This window comes from Myxine glutinosa, chromosome 2 (assembly GCF_964187855.1).
Source record: "Myxine glutinosa chromosome 2, kmMyxGlut1.1, whole genome shotgun sequence".
Lineage (NCBI taxonomy): Eukaryota > Metazoa > Chordata > Myxini > Myxiniformes > Myxinidae > Myxine > Myxine glutinosa.
The window spans coordinates 29,414,670-29,438,056 of NC_136262.1; the positions used below are offsets into that span (position 1 = coordinate 29,414,670).

General features: G+C 45.5%; 2 protein-coding genes across 7 annotated transcripts in view; one reads left to right on the plus strand and one right to left on the minus strand.

The window, feature by feature from the left end:
- LOC137421944 (actin-binding protein WASF3) overlaps positions 1 to 5,386 on the plus strand; it is a 33,776-nt gene extending 28,390 nt beyond the window's left edge. For all 3 annotated transcript variants that reach the window (XM_068108543.2, XM_068108544.2, XM_068108545.2), the window contains exon 9: positions 3,339 to 5,386. In XM_068108543.2, the coding sequence (XP_067964644.1) occupies positions 3,339 to 3,496 (158 nt within the window). In that variant the 3' untranslated portion in view covers positions 3,497 to 5,386. The remainder of the gene's footprint in view (positions 1 to 3,338) is intronic.
- Positions 5,387 to 11,594: 6,208 nt separating this feature from the next.
- The window catches only part of LOC137420616 (uncharacterized), a 110,999-nt gene continuing 99,206 nt past the window's right edge, over positions 11,595 to 23,387 (minus strand). Inside the window, exons 1-2 of one of the 4 annotated variants that reach the window (XM_078773055.1) lie at positions 22,182 to 22,353; positions 11,595 to 14,922 (exon numbers count right to left, since the gene is read on the minus strand). In XM_078773055.1, the coding sequence (XP_078629181.1) occupies positions 13,340 to 14,683 (1,344 nt within the window). In that variant the 5' untranslated portion in view covers positions 14,684 to 14,922; positions 22,182 to 22,353 and the 3' untranslated portion in view covers positions 11,595 to 13,339. Of the gene's footprint in view, positions 15,331 to 15,370; positions 15,857 to 22,181; positions 22,354 to 23,387 lie in introns of those variants that run through there. The other 3 variants (XM_078773054.1, XM_078773053.1, XM_078773056.1) reach the window with 3 other exon arrangements.

Here is a 23,387-nt window from a genome sequence, read left to right on the forward strand (position 1 = left end):
TCTGGTATCCCATTAACACCAGGTTACGCTCCTTGCTATCTGAGTGTGGTTGTTGTCTGGGAAGCGCCACCTGGAGAATCAACATCTCATTCCATCATCGTAAACCATAGCATAAGATAAAGATTTCAATAAGCCCTCATAAGATTTGTTAAATGTAATTACCCTTTTATTTATTTTACTCATCGTTATTCATTTTTTTTCTTCTTTTTCACTGTGTTGATGAATCGTTGCTGTTGTTTCACCCATATACATACCATGGTAACATATACACCACCTTTGGTGAGGATTTTGGACAGTTTTTTTTTCATCGCTAACACCTATGAAACATTAATAGATCTAGTAGATTTAAGTATGGTACTCAATATCCAACAATGAAATGAAGCAATGACCCACAAGATTAAAGGCACAAAAAAGGGGAAATTTTCTATTTGCACTGTTTTTATTTTATTTTTGAAGCAAAAACCTGAAACATTCATCTGATGTCTCATCCTGTCAAATATTCCACAAAAAGAATATCCTGTGAATTGGACTATGGTTTTGGCTACAATGCATCATTAGCCTTCCCACGAGTAGTGGTAGCCCATAGATTAAACCTAAACACTTCATAAAACAAAGTATTATTTAATTCTATAAAAGATCGAGGCTCATTGGAACAGCGAGGTGACAGTAAAATGATAACATACAGAGGCAACAGTTTGATGCAATAAGCATGGGAATGAACGAACGTGAGAGTGAGACAGACAGACAGACAGAGAGAGAGAGAGACAGAGAGAGAGAGAGAGAGAGAGAGAGAGAGAGAGAGAGAGAGAGAGAGAGAGAGAGGGGGGGAGAGAAGGGGAGTAAACCTGGAAGATGGAGAGAGACAAAAACAAATGCAAGTAAGAGGGTAAATGGAACGAGGGATGGTGGTGCACTGTGATGTCCTGGAGGGAAGAGTAGTATTCATTAACTTCAGGAAGGTTGTTCCACAAATGGGAGAAAAGAGGAATAAAAGAGTTGAGTTCAGGTGTGCAGTGGTCAGTTTGGATTTTGGAAGTTTGACCAGGAGGGAGTTGCTGGAAGAATGCATACATCCTGGAGAGGTATGGGAGCATCGGAGGGCTGAGGGAACAGAGAGAGCTACACTGGAGGCGAGGTGCTCATTAAATAGAGACCACCACCAATCTGCCCATGTGAAAAGAGGCCTTACGTTTCGGCCTTATCGTAAATGTCAGTCACCTTGAGAGCTTTGTTCCTCATTCACACTGCATTTAGAACCATCTAATCTCACTGACCGCCTTTGCACTTAACCCCCACATCCTTCACCTAACACAACTGTGCTCATTAGGTCGGGTTGTGTTTTGTTTTTCCCTTGAGCTGTTATGTTTTTCATTCAGTTCCAAACTGTCATGGCTGTGCTGGCCATTCAAGCTCAAATAAGTTTACTACCCAAGCTTATCATCTGGCAGCTTTACTGCATGCACTTCACCATGCAGCAAAGCTTTTTCCAGTTATTTCATATTAGCAAAGGTACCTGGCATTGCCGGTAATATGAGGAGAGGGGGGAAAGAGAGAGAAGGGTGGGGAAGAAGTGGGGGAGGAGGAGGGTAGAGGTTGGAGGGAAGGGGGAAGCAGGAGGATGGAGAGCAGAAGGAAGCAGAGGGACAGGGATGGGGGAGAGCAGGAGGAGGGGTGAGCAGGGAGCTGGAGGAGAGCAAGAGGACAGTGAGAGGGAGCAGGAGGTGACAGAGCAGGAGGAGGGGGGCATGGGTGTTCCATTACTAATAAGCTTGTAGAGTGCTCACCAAGTGGCTTAGGTACTCCAACAAAATGGTTAACGAATGGCTAGCTTGGCAAGCGATTCGTACTTATGAAGATGAGGCATTCGATGATGAGCGCATGGAGTTCATTTGTCCCCTTGCTTTACTCATTGTAATCCTTCCTTTCCCCCACCGAGTACACAGGTGCGACAGCGGAAGCCTTCACGGCGATTCCGCTGGTTAATCATTTTCGTTGCACTTAACTTTCGTTAATCAATAGTTAACCATTGGGCCCGTTTCCTTAATATTTTCTTCACTTATTATAATTTTTGGAACAGCAGAAAAAGTTAAGTTTAATGCTTTGGCAATATGGAGAAGGAGGAAGGACAGCCTTGCTTAAAGTTTAGTTACATGATATATGTTAAGTTATAAGAATCGGTAATTTCTTAAAATTTAACAGATTTTACTCCAGATTTCAGCACTTATTTAGTCTATGGGATCAGATCCTCAAACCCGAACCCAGAATTTGATTGTATACTTTAATTAGTCTGTGAGAGTAGATCATGTTTTCAAGGCAAATTACGTTTAAATAGCCCGAAACATAATGGTGGCTTAAGAACCCAGCGATGTAAGAGGATTGACCAAGATGGCGCACCGCCATTTTGGTAAGGCTTAATCTTTTTTGTGTGTGATGAGCATCCCCTAAATTGTCTTCAAAAATGGGGTTTTAAAACACCCAAACAACCACTTTTCATTCATGCACTCCCTTGAAGTTCGCTTAGTATGCATGCAAAATTTCAGGCCACTAGGTTTCATGGTTCTGGAGTTATGGAGGTTGGAGATGTGCGCACACACACACACACACACACACACACACACACACACACACACACACCCACACACCCACACACCCTTTTATTATTATAGATCAATGATGTGAGGAATGAAAGTTTTGAGGGTCACAATGAAATTTAAGCCATTGTTGCTGGCAGAATGGCATAGGCCGTGGAGGTACGCACACTCGCCTCTAAGCTGTCTATCATGGGTTCAGATCTCGGCCCAGCTGTAAACTGTCATCCTGGTGTGTCACAAGCAGGGTGATTCAACAATGTGTGCTGTCCCTCGGAAGGACATTAAACTGGGCATTCAATCTGCTGGCATTAGTTGGTGGACGTTAGTGATCCCACGGCGTCTTTCTCGCAGAGTAGATGAACTCTCGCTGGCATCATAAATAAATTACAAATTTCTGCCCCAAACTCCGTCGAACATCAAGCCTGCCCAGTTGGTTCATGAAAGACTTGGGCCAAGCTTACCCCTGCCATCCCCACAATAACGTGGGAATAATTGTGGCCATTAAAGAAGAAGGAATTAAATTTGAAGCCATGGAATGAACTTTCGTGAATGTTCAAATCTGGATGTGTCCCATTCCTGCTATACAAGTTGGATAACGAGACAAACAAACCACAATGCTGCGGTGTGATAGCTTACTCAAGTTACCCTGATGGAAGGTTGAAGCAAAGCTTCTTGCAGTCGAGTTGTGAGTTTTGTTGATATTCACACACTATTTCTTTATCTCAACCACCCCCATCTCAATTCCAGGCATCCAACTGCGGAAGGTGCAAGAACAGCGAGAGATGGAGGCTCGCAGAGAGCCCGTCGGCAATGACGTGGCTACGATCTTGTCCCGTCGGATTGCCGTCGAGTACTCCGACTCGGAAGACGATTCCGAGCTCGACACCGAGGACTGGTCCGACTAGGTGTTGACGCATTTGGATACCTTTCCTTTAAACACCTCTCTCAAGCCGTCCTCCTACACTTCGTTTTGTCCTCTGACATTTTGTCCCGATGTCCGTTCAATCCTCACCGAGAGACCGGCAGGGACTTTGGATTGGAGGTGGTGGGATCGATTCAAGTGGTGAGGTTCCACTTGCACACCGGATTTGAGAAGGGAAGGGAATAGAATTTAAAGGACCATAGATTATATGCTCAGTGTTTTATCTAGTCATTGAATCCATGTTTTCTTCACTTACATCCCCCGTTGTTTCACGTACTCCCAGTGCTACATGGTGTGTACCATAGGTTTATGTGGTTTGGAATGTTTTGGACAGAGAATGGTGTGGAATCGAATTGATCCTTTCCATAAAAGGTTGGATATATTTGCAAAAGATATAATCAACAAATACTTATTTAAATGCAAGTCGGATTGGCGTCGATTTGGCCAAAACTTAAGTGGGAACAAGTCGGAGATCCGAAGAACTCTGAAATTGCCAATGAAATGTGCACATTTGGTCACACGTCTATGGAACTGCCTTCCTGTCAAATACGTGTCCTGAATGGGACAGAGTTGTCGACACACTTATGCTAAGTGTATCCTACGAGGATTAAAAGGACCTTTATTGCATTCCGAAAGCCCAATAACGGCATTCCAAATGTTTCCTATGAAGTCGGACATACAGGCCTTCTCATCTCAAAACTGCCCGCAGCCGTCCATGTTGGGTATAACAGGCGGGAGAGAGAGAGCGAGAGAGAGAGAGAGAGAGAGACAGACAGACAGACAACCTCAAAACTGCCCGCAGCCGTCCATGTTGGGTATAACAGGCGGGAGACAGAGAGAGAGACAGAGAGACAGAGAGACAGAGAGACAGAGAGACAGAGAGACAGAGAGACAGAGAGAGAGAGAGAGAGAGAGAGAGAGAGAGAGAGAGAGAGAGAGAGAGAGAGAGACAGACAACCTCAAAACTGCCCGCAGCCATCCATGTTGGGTATAACAGGCGGGAGAGAGAGAGAGAGAGAGAGAGAGAGAGAGAGAGAGAGAGAGAAAGATCTGATCTGTGAAGTCATTAAAAAAAAATTGCTCGTGCGAATTTACTCTTTCAACACTAAATTGAAATGTGCTTACAGTTAAGGTAATTGGATTTCTGTAAATGTAGACCTATGCTAGTTGGGCCCATTGACTTTTGGCTCGAGCCAGGTAATTCTGCTTGGTGTAGCTCCACTCACCCCCTACCCCTACCCTCTTTTCTTCCCTGAGAAATTTCAAAACTATAAGGAATTATTTCGAGCTTATATCTAGTTTAACTGCCCGTAATTTCCAGTCTCACCTTTTTTTTTTAACCTGTGAATTTGTGGAATACTTCATTCGAAAGAAGGCATTTCCATTCCGAAATGCACACACAGCTCCATGGGAATCAGGAATGTGAAGGAGTTTGAACGTATTGAAATCGGTGCAATAGTCTCCAGACATCGTTGTGCTCTCCGTATTTGTGCTGTCTGCATGAGTTGTAGAATTTGGAGTAAAAATATTCTTTGTCTGCCTGTACTATATCACCCAGGATGACTACGTGCATTAAGCTCGGGCAACGATGTTTGCCCTTTTTTGGAGGATGAAGGGGGGGGGGGGGCGTTTTGAGATCCTCAGCGATCTTTAGATGTGATTATGAAGGATATTTAATTTTATCTGTCGGTTTAGCGCAAAATCGATCAAGCACGATAGGGATAAAGAAGATGATGAGGGTGGCAAATGAGAATTCGGGGACCAGATATGTCAATTTTAGAACCAAGTATCTAGACACCTGTTACCTTTGCATGCTCCCTCATTGATGTAATGATCGTAATTATGATATATGAAATAAACCATTTTTATCGAGTTTGGTTTTTTTTGTGAATAGTAGGAATTGCAACATTGGTGATTTTGTCAATGGAAAAGGTATAAAAACCCATTGTATTATCAGATAATTTGCCTTCTTTCAATTACTTGTCTAGCATATCTGAAGTCTTTAAGTTTTTCGTTATCTGCCAATATTTCTGGGTACCCTCTAAGACCTCGATGAAGATAACATATGAAAGTTCTCTGCCAAAATAGCATGAACACCCCTGATTGTAAACACAACTATTTTAGTTATCTGTAATACAATCAATTAAATAGACATATTACATATTTATTCGCAGAATACCCACCCCCCTGGATGGGTCGAGCGAGTTTGCACATCATCACTTGCTGAAAAACGTATAGTCTGTGTTTTGCAAGAAGATTAGCGATGTTTGCATGTTGTGTGCCTAAAGGGTTTGTTCCAATTGCAGTTAGGGCCTAAGGGGTCGAAACGGTCTAATATCTCAAGCATCTAAAACGGTGTAAAATGCTCGAAGGGATCAAGGGTCCAAGCTGTCAAACATGTCTGAAGGGTGTAAGAGGTGTAAATTGGTGTTTTAAGGTCTTAGGGGTCCAAAGGAACTTAACAGGTCTAAGGGTTCTAGCGGTCTGAGATATGAAATTAAGAAATAGGTTAGTTAGGTATAGAGCATTAGTGAGGTTATGCGTAAGGGTAGATGGGGTGGTTCGGACACGTGGAAAGGATGGGGGAGGGCAGCTGTGTGAAGAGGTGTATAAATGTGAATAGAAGGGGAGCAAGAGGCCATCCGAGGAAAATATGGAATGAGTTGCTGAGAGATGATCTGAGTCAAAGGTCTAACAAGAGGGCTAGCAACGGATCATGCAACCTGGAGGGGGCCATTCGGTGAATCATGGCTTACAAATGCAAGCATGGAAACGGCCATAAAACGATGATGCTGATGATGATGGTGTTGGTAGTCTAAAGGGTGAAGGGGTTGAAAGGGTCTTAAAGGTAAAAGGGGTCATAAGAGTCAGCAGTCTTTTAGAGTCTTGGGGGTTTAAAGGGTCTTGAGGTTCTTGGGGGTCTTCAGGGTCATGGGATCTGCATGGTCTTGGTGATCTTTGAGGGCTCTTGGTTCTTAAGCATCTCGGCGGCTTTAGGGGTCAAAAGGATCTTGGAGGTCTTACAGGTAGGTCGTCAGGGTTCTGGGGTCTTAGTGGGCTTCAAGGTTCTAGCGGTTCTCAAAGGGAGTAAAGGTATAGAGAGGTGTAAATGCTTAACGACATATAAAAAGGGCTTCGACAGTATAAGCCATAAGGGGTCGAGAGGTTTAAAAGTTACGTTCCAACAGTATGCAATTAATGGACGTAGTGTTATGTGTCCACCTCAAGGAACCGCACAGCAAGTGCACCGGTAACCCGCAGGATGTCTGGCAGAAAATAAATACACTATTATGCCCTTTGTGTTGTTATACGGGTGAAACCTACATCCGACAAGAGACAGAAGGATAACTTTATAAGGAATATTTATTCTTCCATGCTGTCTAACTCAAATACAACAATATTGATTATAAGTAACACTTAATGACTCCTAAGAATCCCAAAATTAATAAAGTACAAATGTCACAGACAACAATGCAGCTACAATTTGATTCACGACTCTCAAAGTGCCAATTTATATCAAGCAAACAGTATGTATGGCATTGTATGGGTTATAAATGGATAAAGGGTGGCGGTGAGCAAGTTCTGAAAGATCTAGTCCAGAGGGTGCACACAAGCTGAAGCCGACAGACCAGTCGCGTCTCAAAAGTCCTCAAGAACGTGAAAGCCTTGTATCACCGAAGGATGGAGAAGAACCCAAATTCACAGGTTGTGCGAGACGTTGATGACGAGAACTCCCCGCTGTGAAGGACAATGTGTTACTGGAAGAAGAGGAACGGGCAAGCTGCTTTCTCGATAATGCACCAGCGACGATATGCGAGCTTTGAAGTCGTTTAAGACAACAGCAGCGCAATATTCAACGAGTAGAGGGAGTTCAGCAAATTATACCCCATTGGGTATGATACAAGATTTTTTGATACAAGATTTATGATACAAGGTATGATACAAAACTGGTTGTTTTTTTTGTTGTTTTTTTGATACAAGAAGTGAAGCCGAATCTCCACCAACCAGTGTACATACATGGGGTGAAGTTGATCCGTCGTAGTTAGAGAATAGGGGAGTCGCTGAACCTTCCCAGGTTCGCATACAGAAGACCCCCAATTTCTCCTTTACTGGATTAGTTGGTTTTTAAATGATTTGCACCACATGAGAACAAGCTCCACAGCTCAGGAGAACGTGTTGTTGCTTTTCTCCCCTTTGTCTCCTCCGTTCCTTTTTTTTTCTTTTCTTTAAGCAAACTGTTGGTGTCTTTCTTATCTTCCGCAAACTGTCGGTGTCTTGCATCTCGTGTTGTTGGCGTGGCCAGGTCCACTGCAGCCACCGTTGGTGTCATTGCAACCCGACAGGACATTCAACAACCAAAACAACCTTCACCTAAGCACAGTTAAATGAAAATACTGGCCCATAACACTCTTCCCCTTCAAGGAAGAAAGTTTGAACAGAGCAAGAACTTTACCACTTACACAAAATAAAATAAAAATTTTGCAACATTTTCACAACCATGAGTAGCATTCACAAATACAAAATAAAAACAGATTCTCCTCAGTAATATTACCCAACTGATTACAGGAACAATCCCAGAGTTATTCAGATCTTGACAGAGCATCTGCAATTACATTGTTTTTGCCTATAATGTGTAAGTTCTACCACTTTTCTTCCCCTTGCTCTCTCAACCTATCCATTCTTTTCACCATTCTCTTCCTCCATCTGCGCCAAGTGTCCAGCCCATCTCAGCCGGATTTTTTTTTTTTTAACAATCTCCCCATCAGGCTCATCTGCACATCAATCTCCTCCCTCAGTTCATCCATTCTCCTATTGATACTCTTAACTCCCGCAATCCTGCTGACCTAGCTGTTCTCGCAGATCTGCAAACTCTGTTGTCTGACAGTGCCAACATTTTGAGTGTGTAAAGGTAGGCAAGGCCTGCATCTCAGAAGAACCAAAACTTTCCCTTTTAATTATCTTTACATCTTTGTCTGTTAAATGTATTCGATCAAAAAAAATTCAAAACCTGTGCAAAATGTTGAAGTCGCAGACGTTGCGTACTCACCTCTGTATTCCGTGTACTACTCCACATACAGGGATGATAATGAAAAAAATGGCCACCGCATCAAATGGGTACAATGTGATATGCTGAGAATATAATATAGAGTGAGGATATAAACCTTTCAAAAGCCATACCTTTTATTCTTGAGCGTTTTCTGATCTACTAAGACTTTAAAAAGACGCCAGAATTAATCGATAAAATACCACATCGGGAGATTGCAAAATCGTCAAATTGTACTTCTTACCCTCTAAAACAATCTTAAACTGTTGCCCAACCGAACACAATAACACCTGAAGCAATTAAGGAGATTCCAATGTGAGGAAGTCACTGTCTCTGGCCTATTGCACGCAAACAAAAATTTTAAATATATATGAAACATTAAGCGTTTTATGAAAAGAAATCGAACATAATGTTGGCTCAACCAAAACAAACCAGGATTATGGGAGGGGGGAAAATGGACAGGACAGAACAATTAGCCAAAATCGATACATACCCCATTGCCCCCCTTACCCCAAAGGTTAACTGAAACAGACATCAAAACTAGAACAGCACTCAGTAGAGAGCATACCTCCGCCTGGTTGGCCATATCACTCAATGGTGAAGAATCACTTATAAAATTCATTCATTTATGGATCCAGATTTTCACCAAAATTGAATTGATTCTTCCTCGTCACACACACAACCTGCCCAACAAGTTTCGTCCAAATCCGTCCACAACTTTTTGAGATATCCTGCTATGTATCGTTTTTGGCCCCATCTCCCAATGGTGAAGAATCACTTTAAAAATTCTAGTAGCCGGATCCGAATCCGGATCTTCACCAAAATCCAATCATTTCGTCCTTGTCACATATGCTACATCTCTGCCAAATTTCGTCCAAATCCGTCCACAACTTTTTTGAGATATTTTATTCATAGACAAACAAACAGACAGGGGTGAAAACATAACCTCCATCCACCTTTGGTGGCAGAGGTAATAAATTGCTTCTTTCATCATGCCTCTTCAATTTGTATCTACAGGTTAGGTCAAAAGCATAGCCAACAAGAAAGCAATCATATATTGCAGTCCCTCGTCAGGACGTATTTTCAGTGGTTTTTAAAGCTTTTGTGGTAAAACAAATATGGCGGCCGAACCACGTGACCACCAATGACGTCATCGTTCTTTTTTTTTCCTCCACAAATTTATCCCTAGATGATGCTCAAGAAATTTCATCTTGATCGGAAGACGTTTTATACTTGTTGAATTATGACGTCATAATGTAGGCACCTATGACATTAACATATTTTATTCCCCCATGGAGAGTTATTTACAATGAGCCATGTCTCAGTTTTTTCTATGCAGCGCTTTCGAAGATAGAGGTGCAAATTTTTTCGTTTTTTCCAAGATGGCGGCCACACCACATGACCTATGACGTCATATTTATAATTTAAAAATTATACAGGTGGAGTTGCACCTAAGGTGAAAATTTCCTGTCAATCGGACCAACGGCTGTAGAGAAAATCATACTTATTCTGTGCGGACAAACAAACGGACTCAAATGCAATACCCTGCTCTGGTGAGCGTAACAATTGCAACACATATGTGGGAAAAGAAAAAGAAAAACAAAGATGGCAAACACAGTACTCCAAAATTGGGGAATGAACGGACAACGTGCAAGTGCATAATTATGACCATGAAGGAGCTGTGCTCCCACGTAATCGGAAGAATGGACGCGACAAAAAGCTGGAATTCGTCCGAGTTTCTTTATTGTCACAAAACAACTCGGGTACTCTGAAAAGCCCGTTTATCGGGCAGCAATATATATACACACATTATCCCGGAGCGTTTGCCCGGGAAAGGCGAGAGGGGGCGTGGCCGGGCGTCCTGGCCGCGGCCTGGCAAGTCGAGAGCGGGCGTGCCCGGGCGTCCTGGACGAGCCCGGCATGGTGATCGCTCCGCGTCCTTGGTAGGTGCAAGGCGATTGTGTAAACCCAGCGGTAGCCGCTACACACGTCCCCCCAGAATCGACTTGCACCGGCAGGGTCAATTTGAGGGGGGGTCCTGATAACCCGGCCGAAGCGACCCCTGGCGGGTCGTGGGGGGGGGGGGGGGGGTCCGGTGTGGTGGTGGGCGGTCGAGTGGGGGGCACCGTGGACGGGGGGCGGCCTCACCGCGGCGGAAGGGCCAACCGTGGCGGTTGGTCGATGTCCACGTGCGCCGGCTTGAGGCGGGCCACGGCAATCCGGTCCGACCTGCCGCTGATGTCGATGACGAACGACTTGTCGTCCCCGTCGCAGGACCCGGAAGGGCCCGTCGTACGGCGCCCGGAGTGGCCCCCGATGTGCGTCATGACGCACAAAAACGTACTCCGCTGTGCGAAGCGCCGGGGGGACGTAGGACTGGGCGTCACCATGGTGGGATGTTGGCAGGGGGCAAACCGTCAGGCGGCCTCCTGGAGGTCCGAGCGCTGGTGAGCTGCGGACCAGGGACTGGTAGCGTCGGGCACGAATTTGCCCGGGACGCGTAGCGCCTGGCCGTAGACAAGCTCGGCGGTGGATGCCCGGAGGTCCTCCTTGGGGGCCGTGCGGAGGCCCAAAAGGACCCACGGCAGCCGGTCGGCCCAACCGCCGTCTTGAAGGCCGGCCATGAGCGCGGCCTTCATGGAACTGTGGAATCGCTCGCACAACCCGTTGGCTTGGGGGTGGTAGGCCGTAGTACGGTGGAGCTTGACCCCCAGGTTGCGGGCGACCGCGCCCCACAGCTCGGACGTGAACTGCGGTCCGCAGTCCGACGAGATGTCCGCCGGTGCGGGCGACCCAGGTGGCGATGAAAGCCTGCGCCATGTCGGCGGTGGTGGTGGAGACGAGGGGAACGGCCTCCGGCCACCTGGTGGTCCTGTCCACCATGGTGAGCAGGTGTGTGTGTGAAGAAGCAGCTCTTCGTTTGGAAAGGAAGTCCACAAATAGCCTGAATGACGCAGCTTTTTATTAAAACCAACTTATACAGATCCGGAGGAGACAAGACATCTACAGCAAGAACCAGCTTCATGCCAAGTCAAGCCTTCCTGGAAACGCATTGATTCTCATTCACTTATATAGGAATACGATTATCAGAAAATCTCCGAGAGAACAAAGCGACTGGCGAGAGTCCCTCACCGCCATCCTAGCCCCCACCGTCATCCGCTCTGTCATTCGGGGGAGTCAGCCCTTCCTTATCATTCGGACCAGATATAGTTTCAAAAGCTCCGAGGTGACGAAAAATGTAACTCACAGAGAGAAGAGTGCATGCTTGGCCAGATAAGACCATGCTTGGCCAGCCAGATAAGACCATAAAATATATGGGTTTGTTCACATGAGTAATTCAAAGCATGTTTATACAGAGTCAGGCGTCGCTGTGATTAATACAAAATATATATGGTAAAAACAATAGGTTTATGTCTGCAATCTAATCATTCTACTAGCGTTACACAAAATCACGCGCATGTGAGCGTGATTTTACGACCGGCCTTATCTAGCCTCGAAAAAGCACACGTATACGAAAAACCATTTGCCCAACACGACCGAAGCGAGCCTTTCCTCATCCAAAACTAAACTGAAGCAAAAACCCTTTATTAACTTTATGAAAATAGCATTTTTAAACAACATTTAAATCATAACACATTAGCAACCAACGTCTATAACTGAACTTTAGGCAATAACAAATCTACAACTTGACATTCCTTCCTCTTGTCTCGTCGAGACAAAGTATCTTAAGAGACAACGTGCCACATCGGGCTTTATTGAAAAATAATTGTGTAATGCGGGTATCTCCCAAGGGCATATCGTGCGCCCAAAGCGCCTCGCCCGTGCATTTGGCGAACGTGTCGTGTGGTGCGTGCTCGGAGCCTGAGGGCTCAGAACATGAAAGTCCATTAACGTTTCGGATCCACAACGAAGGTGTCTGGTCCAGATGAGGTTCTGCTCCGCCAGAGGGCCCATCACCTCCCCTGCGGAACTTGCTCCCCCCACCCTTTGCAGACTCAGTCCTTGCAGATCTTCGAAGTTAATCAACGATCATGCCCATGAGGTCCCTCACGTGCTGCTGTTCTGGGGAATACATAATATTGTCAGTATCTTGTGTCTCAATTTCCTGGTCAGGGTACAGAGCGTAAAAATCCGATTCACTTGAAGCATTTGAACTTAATACATATGGAGCAAAGAGAGGAACTTCCTTTATGTCAAAGTCTCCCTTGGGCGCCTGGTCGGCTTGCGGGTCTAGGATATCCACGTCGGGTCCCTCGATCGCCAGACCCAGCGTCGCAATCAGATCCATAGTTGGGTTGAAAGGGGGCGTGCAGCTGTCAGCTTGTAATACATAAGCAGCGTTAGCCAGTACACGCAAGGGGTTTATAGCACAAGTATCACAGTCATCACATACACCGTTACAGGCAGCAGCCAGTTCCCACATGGGATCCGCACAAGTATCACAGTCATTACAAAATTCAATGCAATTTCCTGGAGCGCCGGTCGCAACTGCCTTGTTGAAGGACCCGTTCAGGTCGACGGCCTCTGTGGTCAGAGCCATAGTCGTTGTCGGCGGCTTCTTCACTTTCCATCCTGTAAAATACTTTCTCATACAGAGGAGGACTAGAGATTTCATTAGTGCCCCCCAAATTACTACCCCGATTATCACGGCCAGTGCGGTCAATAACCACTTCACTATGGTGCCCGTCCATCCCTGGAACCAGTCAGTGAGCCAGCTAAATGTATAAGAATTTTCGCGCGCGATCCGATCGATCGTCAGGGCGTGGCTAGTTTCCCTTAGTCTCACTTCTGCATCACCATTGTACGCATGTGAATTACCGTGTCCAATAGTATGTCATGAGCCGTAGCGGTGTCGTTTGCCACCTTTTCTAGGGCCAAAGCCAATTTATCTATCCGGAAACTATCCATGACTGTGCCCGCTCCTGGGAAGAAGAAACCAAACACCTTTTCCCATAGACTCCCGTGTAGTTTAGTGGTTCCATCTTCGTTCATGACTGACCTCTTATAACGCCTGTCCAAGGACTTTGGGTCTAGCTCATCCAGTATCTCAACGTCAGGAAGGACTGAACCCAGATAACATGTGCCCCCCCAATTATTTGGTAAATAGGGGTAAGCCTTGTCGCCGCATATAAACATTGTCCCATGGGGTGGGACCAGGTGGGTGGATAAGCACTGGAGTCCCTTTACCACCCCATTAATCCTACTAACCCCCCTAGAGAATGTTATAGCCGTTATGTTGTGGTTGTGTTTATCTTGCAGTACTATTCGTAATGTAATCCCCGAGCTCCCTTGTCCCAGCTTCCCGGGGAGAGTGTAGGCGCATTCTGATTCTCCCATACGCAAGTGGCCGGAACCCTGGAGGCAGACCGTCCCTTTCTGTGGTTTGACCCAGACGGGGGCAGGCCTCTCGGCCACATGGGCAATCATTGACGGGCGATAATTAAATTGTCGATTGCAACTCTTGCCGTTGTCAACCCCTTCTCTTTCCAGCGTGGTGACTAAACATGGGGAATCGATAGGTTGTGAGCAGAGGTCATTGAGGGACGAGGGTAGCACTATCATGTGTATTCCTGTGGTGCCTGCTTGGGGAAAGCGCATGCACGACCAGCAGTGTGTCCTATTTTGAATTGTTGCCACTTCCCTGGCCACTTTCCAATATGTGTTTTCACCCTTCTTTGGGGCCTTATTCTGGGGTTGTGGCGTGAGTATGTATTCGATGCATGGTATGTAGTTCTTTTCGCCACCGGCCGCGCCAGGGGTCCAGACGCTGCACCGGACCTGCATGGTCATGTCTTTCCCTAGGCGTGTGCGTGTTTGTAGCTTAAAATCAGGGGTTCCCCATTGGTATCCTGGTTGGGCCAAGGTCTTAATGCTAGCTTGCCCGTCTTCCCGGAACTCTCGTTGCTTTTGTAGTACCATGCCAACGCGTCCAGGCCCTGCCGACAGTGCTAGCCAATTTATGTTCACCCAATTTGTGTGCAGGGCTTTCTGTTCGAAACATGGTAGTGATACTCTTTGTCCCCATGTTACGGTGAGGTGTCGGGTTTCGTTTTCGCATCTATTGGAATCGGAGTTTCCCCTAGCTGCTGTCGCTATCAATAGTATTGTACCTATGATTAGGCCCATCCTTACTGTGGTTGCTGTGGTGTAGTGTCTGGTGCTTGTATGGCCAACTTACAGTGCGTGGCGTGGATCCACGAAGTCTTGCCCTCGCAAAAGACTGCCGTTGGTGTAGTCAGCAACACCTGGACTGGTCCCTTCCACCTTGGTTCCAAGGCGTTCTTGCAGGTGAAGTGCTCCACGAACACCTGGTCTTTTTCCTCTGGTGGAACACCTGGTCCACAAGTCTCCTGGGAACGCCTGGTCTACAGGTCTCCAATTCATAGATTCAATTCATAGTTTCATAGAACACCTTTTCTCCAATTTCCTAATCCACTTTTTTCAGTGGATCCAATTTTATCCAATATTCGAAAAATTATCCAATATTCAATTTTTAAATTCAATCCCATTTAATCCAGTCCAATTCAAATTAAATTCAATCCTTCTCTCAGCATCCCATTACCTGTTTCCAACATCAATAAAAATAAAATTATAAAATTAATAAAAAATCAATCATCTCAACTCTCAAATCAAATAAAAAATCAATCAAAATCATTAAAAAAATCAATAAAATAATAAAAATAAACGAAAATTACTTCAGCGAGAGTTTCAACTAGAATTAACACAAACAAACCACCATTAACCTCCATTAACACAAACAAACCACCATTAACCTCCATTAACACAAACAAACCACCATTAACCTCCATTAACCTCCATTAACCTCCCCCTATTATTTATTTATATTCACGAATAAACAAATAATAGAAATAACCTGGTCTACTTCCAATTTCAATTCTGGTCAGTTCTGGTGTCTGGTCACACACAATGTTTTCCTCACCCACTGTGATTCGCTCAAAATAGATTCTCACTGTTATGTCTGAAATTCGTCTCATGAAAACCCATTCAAGAGTCCGGTGTAACAGACAGCCAAACACATAGACACGCCGAAGACCCCAGGGTACCCATCAAACTAGCTTGTCCCCAGATCCACAACACAGCGAAACATGTAACTTTACTAAAACTAGAACGGGCACTCGGTAGAGCGCATACCTTCGCCGCAGCTACTTTTGTTGCCAAAATAAAAGACTACAAGATCTGTGTAGCAAAGCCACACCTACGTTGTCATGCGGGAAGATTTGTTTCAAATTAAACCATTCTATCCCGCCAAAAATTTGATATTGTAATCACATCCATGACCTTTTCTTGACCTTGACCTTGACCTTTGACCCGATCGATTCCAAAATCTAATCAAATGGTTCCCGGATAATAACCTATCATCCCACCAAATTTCATGCGAATCGGTTGAATACTTTTTGAGTTATGCGAATAACATACACATACACACACACACAGACATACAAATACACAGCGATCAAAACATAACCTTCCGCTTTTGCGAAGGTAATAATCACTTACTCATAACTAATACTCATAATAACTCATAATTACTTATGTAATTACTCATGCCAATACTTACTTAAAATAATGTAATATCCCAATCTTCACCCCCTATGCAAATCGAAGCACCCCGGACAATCCACAACCAATATCAACCACTGTAGCCGCCTTCCCGATTCCAGGCAGCCACACGCAGCCACATACATCTCCCTCCACGTCACACAAGACAACAGCCAACGAGTGTGTCCACCACACAGAAACCTTTGGCAATGCAACAACCGAACTCCCAGACAACCAACAACAAAACCCAATCCATCTCCATGGCTCATCAAGCAGTTCCAACTTAATCCAGCTTCACATACCGATTTCCCCAAAAACTCGTGAAACTTCACCCCCATTCTGGAAAAACCCTGGACTAAACCCTGACACCCTAAATAACTTCAGACCCATCTCCAACCTACCCTTTCTGTCAAAAGTTTTGGAACGTGCTGTGGCCACTCAACTCAAACATCACCACTCTGCCAATAACCTGTATGAAACATCCCAATCCGGATTCTGCTCCAGCCACAGTACTGAAACTGCTCTCCTCAAAATCACCAGCGACCTTTTCTCTCCTCTGATGCCGGCAACCTCAACATTTTCATCCTCCTCACTTCAACGCCTCCTTTGACATCATCAATCACACCATCCTCCTCACCCTGTTTAGACCAGCTTGTGCCTATTAAACCCAAATCAGTTCACTCCCAAGCCCACAAGGACCACCTACTACTCTCAAATTATCCACTCTGGCTCCGGAATCCCAAAAGCACTCTTCTCTACAATAAACAAACTAAATAAACAAACTTTACAACGTGAACAAAACTCCTCAGCGCCCTGGATACCACCACCTGTCATTCAGAGTAGACAACAGCATCTCCTTTCTGGCTTTCAGCATCTCCTTTCTCCTTTCTGGCATCCAAATAAAATTCTGGCTTCAAATCAACTTCCTCGAACTTAACTATGATAAATCTAAATTAATCTTCGTTTGCCCCAAAACCACTCACCAAATCCACCCATAACTTTGCCCCCAACATCGATGGTCATTTGAACACAAATTGAACAAAATTAATCGAACAAAACACTTCCATTAACTCGACATTCTTTTCACAGCACAAAGTTCACTTGAACATCCTTTTCCTGGATACTCCCTCTTTATTTTTATACCATACCATGCTTCTCCACTTGCAACCCAAATATTTTCCATGAAATAAATAAAATGAATTTTATGAATCTTCTCATTATTCGAAAGTTTACAAAATGTCCCAAATCTGTATATTATTTTCTACTGTGGTTATATTAAACCATTATTTTACAAAATCCAACTTTCAATAAACTGAAAAATGCTTCGCCATGGAATAGTCCACCACTCATATAAATAATCATAAGAGTTCTGCGAAACATCTCCATCTTTAAAACTTAGCCAACCAATTTTAAACCACATGTTTTCCCCCCCAAAAAACAAGTCACATTCTTTGTATATTGCCAACATTGTTCATCGTTTAAGTATCATCCAGAACTAAATTTTTATAAACCATCAACTTGTAGATGCATTTATTTATATCCCATTAACCCAAGAACTCTCAATTGCTTGGTTATATTTTAGTAATGTCATATATCCATATTTCTTTTCCAAAATGTTCCTGATATACACATTAATCCCATCTGTCTTTGTTTCCAGATCAACTCGAATCAAGAAATCGACACAAATCCTTATTACCTCCAATCAGTCACACTGCACATTATTCCCCGTCCTTGATGGATAATTTTACATCCAGATGGGCACAGCATCCCATTTTTGGTGACCCAGCCCTGAAACAAGCCCCTGGACTCCTTGCAGGCTGGACCAAAACCCCTGGACGAGGTTGCATCCCAGTACTGACTCTGCTGCCTTCTTGCAAACCACTTCAACTCCATGAATTTTACATGTTTCGTGAACAGAACAAAGCCCTCTGTAATCGTCAGATTGAACCTGCCCCAAACCCGTCCATATAAACTCCATTGTTGTCCTGTCCATCTCTCTGTTTGTGGATCCGGTGCAAAGTTACACAAAGTTCCCGTTTACATTTTGTGACTCACAGCTCCTGCCTCCATGGAACAATGACGCCTAAGCACTCAATTAGCCCTCCCAGTACCAAAGACTTACAATCAGACCGACAGACAGACAAATAACAGAGGCATGTCGCCAGCCCCAGCACAGGACATCACCTTTCCGGGCAGGCACAATATAATCCACAGCATCGAAATGCCAATTTCTATCCGGAGCCTCGCAAAGCCAAATCGGGCATGTTCACTGCATTTCACTGCATTTCACTGACCATGACTATCCCCATTGCTCGATCACGCACGTCACTGTGCTCGGCCCGGTTAAATTAAACTCAAGCGTACTGTACCTGACGCTTCCGGTCGGCACCGGAAGTCTGTTTATTTCTTGAGACCCCTGAATCGGGACCTCAACGACAATTACAACGACAAACAGAACTCGATATTCTCTGTTCATTAATTACGTACATGATTTCAGTTTTATCCAACAATATATGTCCCGATATTCTCTCCAGATTTAAGTTCTATATCCTGTCGTTAAAGCAACACCCTGTAGACTGACTCCGCCTGTCGTTCTTCCAAGGTTAGTGAATTGCCTCTGACCTCTTACCCTTACATATCTCGAACAAAGGTCAAATAAACTTCGAAAGGTCAAACTTCAAATTGGGGTAACCAGCGCTTTATTATCCCACAAGTAATGCAAGTCCGGCGACAATGGACAAATGACCATTAATGTGGCTCTACATAGCATAATGCTAACTTCTACGAATCCAACAACCGTCACAATCCGCCCAGGAACGTCCGTACGAGGCGTGCTTTACAATGCAGCACCTCTCTACCTGGTGCACACCTTTCGCACATCCCTCCTCGTTCGCACAACGCTTCATCAACAAACCTCCTCGCGCCCACACAACTGCAACCCCCGTGTCCACCCAGAGTGCCCAATCTGCGACCCACAATCTTCTCGGGGCACACACTTCCTCCTTGAAATCCATGCCTCAGAAATATAACTCCACAGAACAGACAGCAATGAAACCACAACCTCCGACAACCATTCGACGTACCTTATTCGCACATCTAGGTGTCTCCTTGCCCCCCGTCATTGCAAGAGCATCTTGTCTTGTACCTGGAACAATATCCTCCCAAGTACACTCATTCCGCTCCCATCCCACTCCTGACACTGGACAAATGGCTTCGTTACACACCTGACCACCGCACACCTTGGCACCAGCCACACCACATACCGACAGTTGAAACCTCGATATTCCTCTTTCCTCGGATAAGCGTTCTGTTGAAAACGTGACATTTCTGCTCAAATTATTGAATTTTAATAACTTAACCTTACCAGCATCGCTCGCCAGCAAACCCTTTGTCCGGCGCATCGATCAACACAAATCCTTCGATGCATCTTCCAGCCGCCACTCCGCACTGTACCTCACTTACTGTTACTGTATGAACAAGACTTCCTGTTGGAACTTGTCACCGGAAATTAATTACTCTGTCTTGAAATCGTTTATTTTAGCGTTTAGAAAATCATTCTAGAAATCGAATTTAGTTTGGAAATCGTTTCTTCCCCTTATATAAATCCATTTTAAATAACGTATTCCTTTTGTGACATTGCATGGCATGTATGTCGCAGGTGCCCACTATTCTGACATGGCTCATGACTCATGTCTAATTCTGACATGAAGATGAAGGACAAGAAGATGAAGGATGAAGGACATGACATGAAGAAGAAGATTCTGACAAGATACTGACATGAACGTCCGACATCCAGCAAAGTCGAAATGACCCACAATGCATTTGGGCACACATCCTCCTCTGAGAGTGGGCGAGTTATCGCCGGCACTCTGAGCAAATCTCATACAGCACACCCGTGACTCGCGGCTCGCTCGGCTCCTGCCCGAACGCACAATATCCCTCTACCCAAACTTCCACGGAGCCGCACGGCGGAAACACAGGTTTGTACCACACTTTAATTAAACGAACATCGCCAGGATTCTCGGATAGACGTTAATTTCACAACACACATGTCAAAAATCCGATTTAAATTCAGAGATCGCCGATCGACCTGGCACAACCATCTCAACGCGACGACGCCACGCCGCCCCCCGTCTTGGCGCGCACCCTCGTGCCTCCACACGAATCCCAACACTCCCGCCTCGCGGTTTCCTGCGAGGCTCGTAGCCGTGGCAACCAAAACTGCGCGCCGCTCTCGAATGAGGGCCGTCATAACAGTGAGCTGTCAGAACTCATCCCTAGCTCGTAAACATCGCAAAAAAACAGGATCTCCGACGCTCCACCTCCCCGACCCCAAAATGCACTATATGACACCAATTCCAAAGGTGAGCTGCCTCAGCGATACATCCCACACATACAATCCACAATATCTGCCATTGAATGAACTCTTCGATTCAAGTAAAACACACATATTGATTCGAATTCTGAATTTAGTTCAACAAATTCCAAATCTCCGTCCGACTGCCGCTCGAAAGAAAAAAACAGCCCATCCTGCAACCATCTCCAAGAAACCGCTTCATATCAACAGTAGGTCGACAAGGGCACTCCGAGTGCTTTCCTGACCCGATTTATATCAATTCGCTTCCCAAACAACTCCCAAACAGATGAAAATCCGGACTCAGTTCAGGACCTCGCCTGTTCTCTCGGATAGACGCTAAAATGGACATTCCCGGCCTGAATTTCCCCCATGTCGAGCAGACCACTTACAAAGCTTCACACCGAAACCCTCTGCTTTGCATATGTCATACAGACAGATACATTGGCCAGATACACACGTCAATTAACATCCCAATATACATTCATTCCTCATTCATATACTCATAGAAGTCTCCCAGACTTCGCGCGAAACTCAGATCGACTCAAATCATGCCTTTCTCCAGCCACTCCCAAACAATCTTTGCTCATTCATGTTACGTCTCTCATTCAAGGAAAAGGATTTTTGGGACGGGTTGGACGGGGGTGGGTTGAGGTGAAAAAGGGAAGGCAGGGCGGGGGGTGTTGGGGTGTTGCCTAGAGCCCCGGGACTGAGCTCAGGTCTTGGGGGGGTGGGGGTTGTTGCCTAGAGCCCCGGGACTGAGCTCAGGTCTTGGGGGGTTGGGGGGTCTTGGTCTGGTATCTGGTCCAGCGGCATCACTCGCTGATTTACTTGTTTAACTGCTTACTTGTCCTCTGTCTGGTGTAGCTTCAATAACCATAGCTGCAATGCTTAAAATTTCAATATTTCAAAAACCATTCCTGTCCTTCTCACCCTGTGGCCACCTGGCCCATTTCCTGTGAGCTTATTTATTTTCTCTTGTCCACCAGATCCTGGCCTGCTTTATCTGGACCTCTGTTGCTTGCTTCCTTCTTGTCAAGCGCAAACGATCCCTCCCCTGGCCAGGGATTATTTAAATCTTTAGTTAACACAGCCCAGTCTTTTACTGGTCTTACCGCGGCAAAATGATGCCTCTTAAACATGAAAGATGCCGGGGTTCCCTTAAGGGGTTCCCCTTCTTTCATTAGCTTGCTTCCCATCTTATTGCTCTGGGCTGATCCTTCCTGGAAAGTTCTCGGCCTGGCTCAACCTTTACGGCTGTCCGACCTCACTTTTCCCCCTTCCCTTGTACCGAACGTTATCTTCACCGATATCCTGCGCAAATCCTTTTACTGGCCATGTTTTTATGGCCCTTCTAAGTTAGCCACAGCCCTTCGTTCCCTGGCATGCAATGGCATACCCCATCTTGTCTCTGGGCTGTTCCTTCCTGGAAAAATCTTGGCCACCTGGCTTCAGCCTATATGGCTGTCCGACCTCATTTTCCCCTCCTGGTGCTAACTGTAACTTTAAGCTTACTGTTAAGTCCTTACTGGTATCCTTACTTGTTTATCCTGGCTTTAACAAAGCCACGTCATTCTGAGGCCTAAAATGAGCCTTTACTTACAATTTCTGTTCGAGTGCAGGCAGCGCGGAGATAGGGAGACTGAGCCCGCTCGAGGGAGGAAGGTACGAATTTGGAATAATAGCCCTCTGATATAAAACAACTCCCACCTTTAATCAAATCAACGTGCCGGCGCCGGCCTCAGGCAGCCTTCCTCCTGTCCCTCGGGCTCCGTTTCCCGTCGTCCGGTGCTGACCCCACTCCTGGTACCATCTGTGAAGAAGCAGCTCTTCGTTTGGAAAGGAAGTCCACAAATAGCCTGAATGACGCAGCTTTTTATTAAAACCAACTTATACAGATCCGGAGGAGACAAGACATCTACAGCAAGAACCAGCTTCATGCCAAGTCAAGCCTTCCTGGAAACGCATTGATTCTCATTCACTTTTATAGGAATACGATTATCAGAAAATCTCCGAGAGAACAAAGCGACTGGCGAGAGTCCCTCACCGCCATCCTAGCCCCCACCGTCATCCGCTCTGTCATTCGGGGGAGTCAGCCCTTCCTTATCATTCGGACCAGATATAGTTTCAAAAGCTCCGAGGTGACGAAAAATGTAACTCACAGAGAGAAGAGTGCATGCTTGGCCAGATAAGACCATGCTTGGCCAGCCAGATAAGACCATAAAATATATGGGTTTGTTCACATGAGTAATTCAAAGCATGTTTATACAGAGTCAGGCGTCGCTGTGATTAATACAAAATATATATGGTAAAAACAATAGGTTTATGTCTGCAATCTAATCATTCTACTAGCGTTACACAAAATCACGCGCATGTGAGCGTGATTTTACGACCGGCCTTATCTAGCCTCGAAAAAGCACACGTATACGAAAAACCATTTGCCCAACACGACCGAAGCGAGCCTTTCCTCATCCAAAACTAAACTGAAGCAAAAACCCTTTATTAACTTTATGAAAATAGCATTTTTAAACAACATTTAAATCATAACACATTAGCAACCAACGTCTATAACTGAACTTTAGGCAATAACAAATCTACAACTTGACATGTGAACCCCCGTGATGGGGGGAGGGGGCCCACCAGATCCACGTTGACGTGGCCGAAACGTCGTTCGGGCACGGTGAAAGGTGCCAGCGGGGCCTGGGTGTGTCGGTGGACCTTGGCCTGTTGGCAGGCTGTGCAGGTGCTGGTCCAATCGCGGACGTCCCGTCGAAGGCCGTGCCAGACGAATCGCGCCGACACCAGCTTCTGGGAAGCTTTCCGGCCCAGGTGGGAAAGGCCGTGGAGGGAGGCGAAGATGCGGCGTTGCCAGGTAACGGGCACGATGGGGCGAGGCTGGCCTTGGGAGACGTCGCA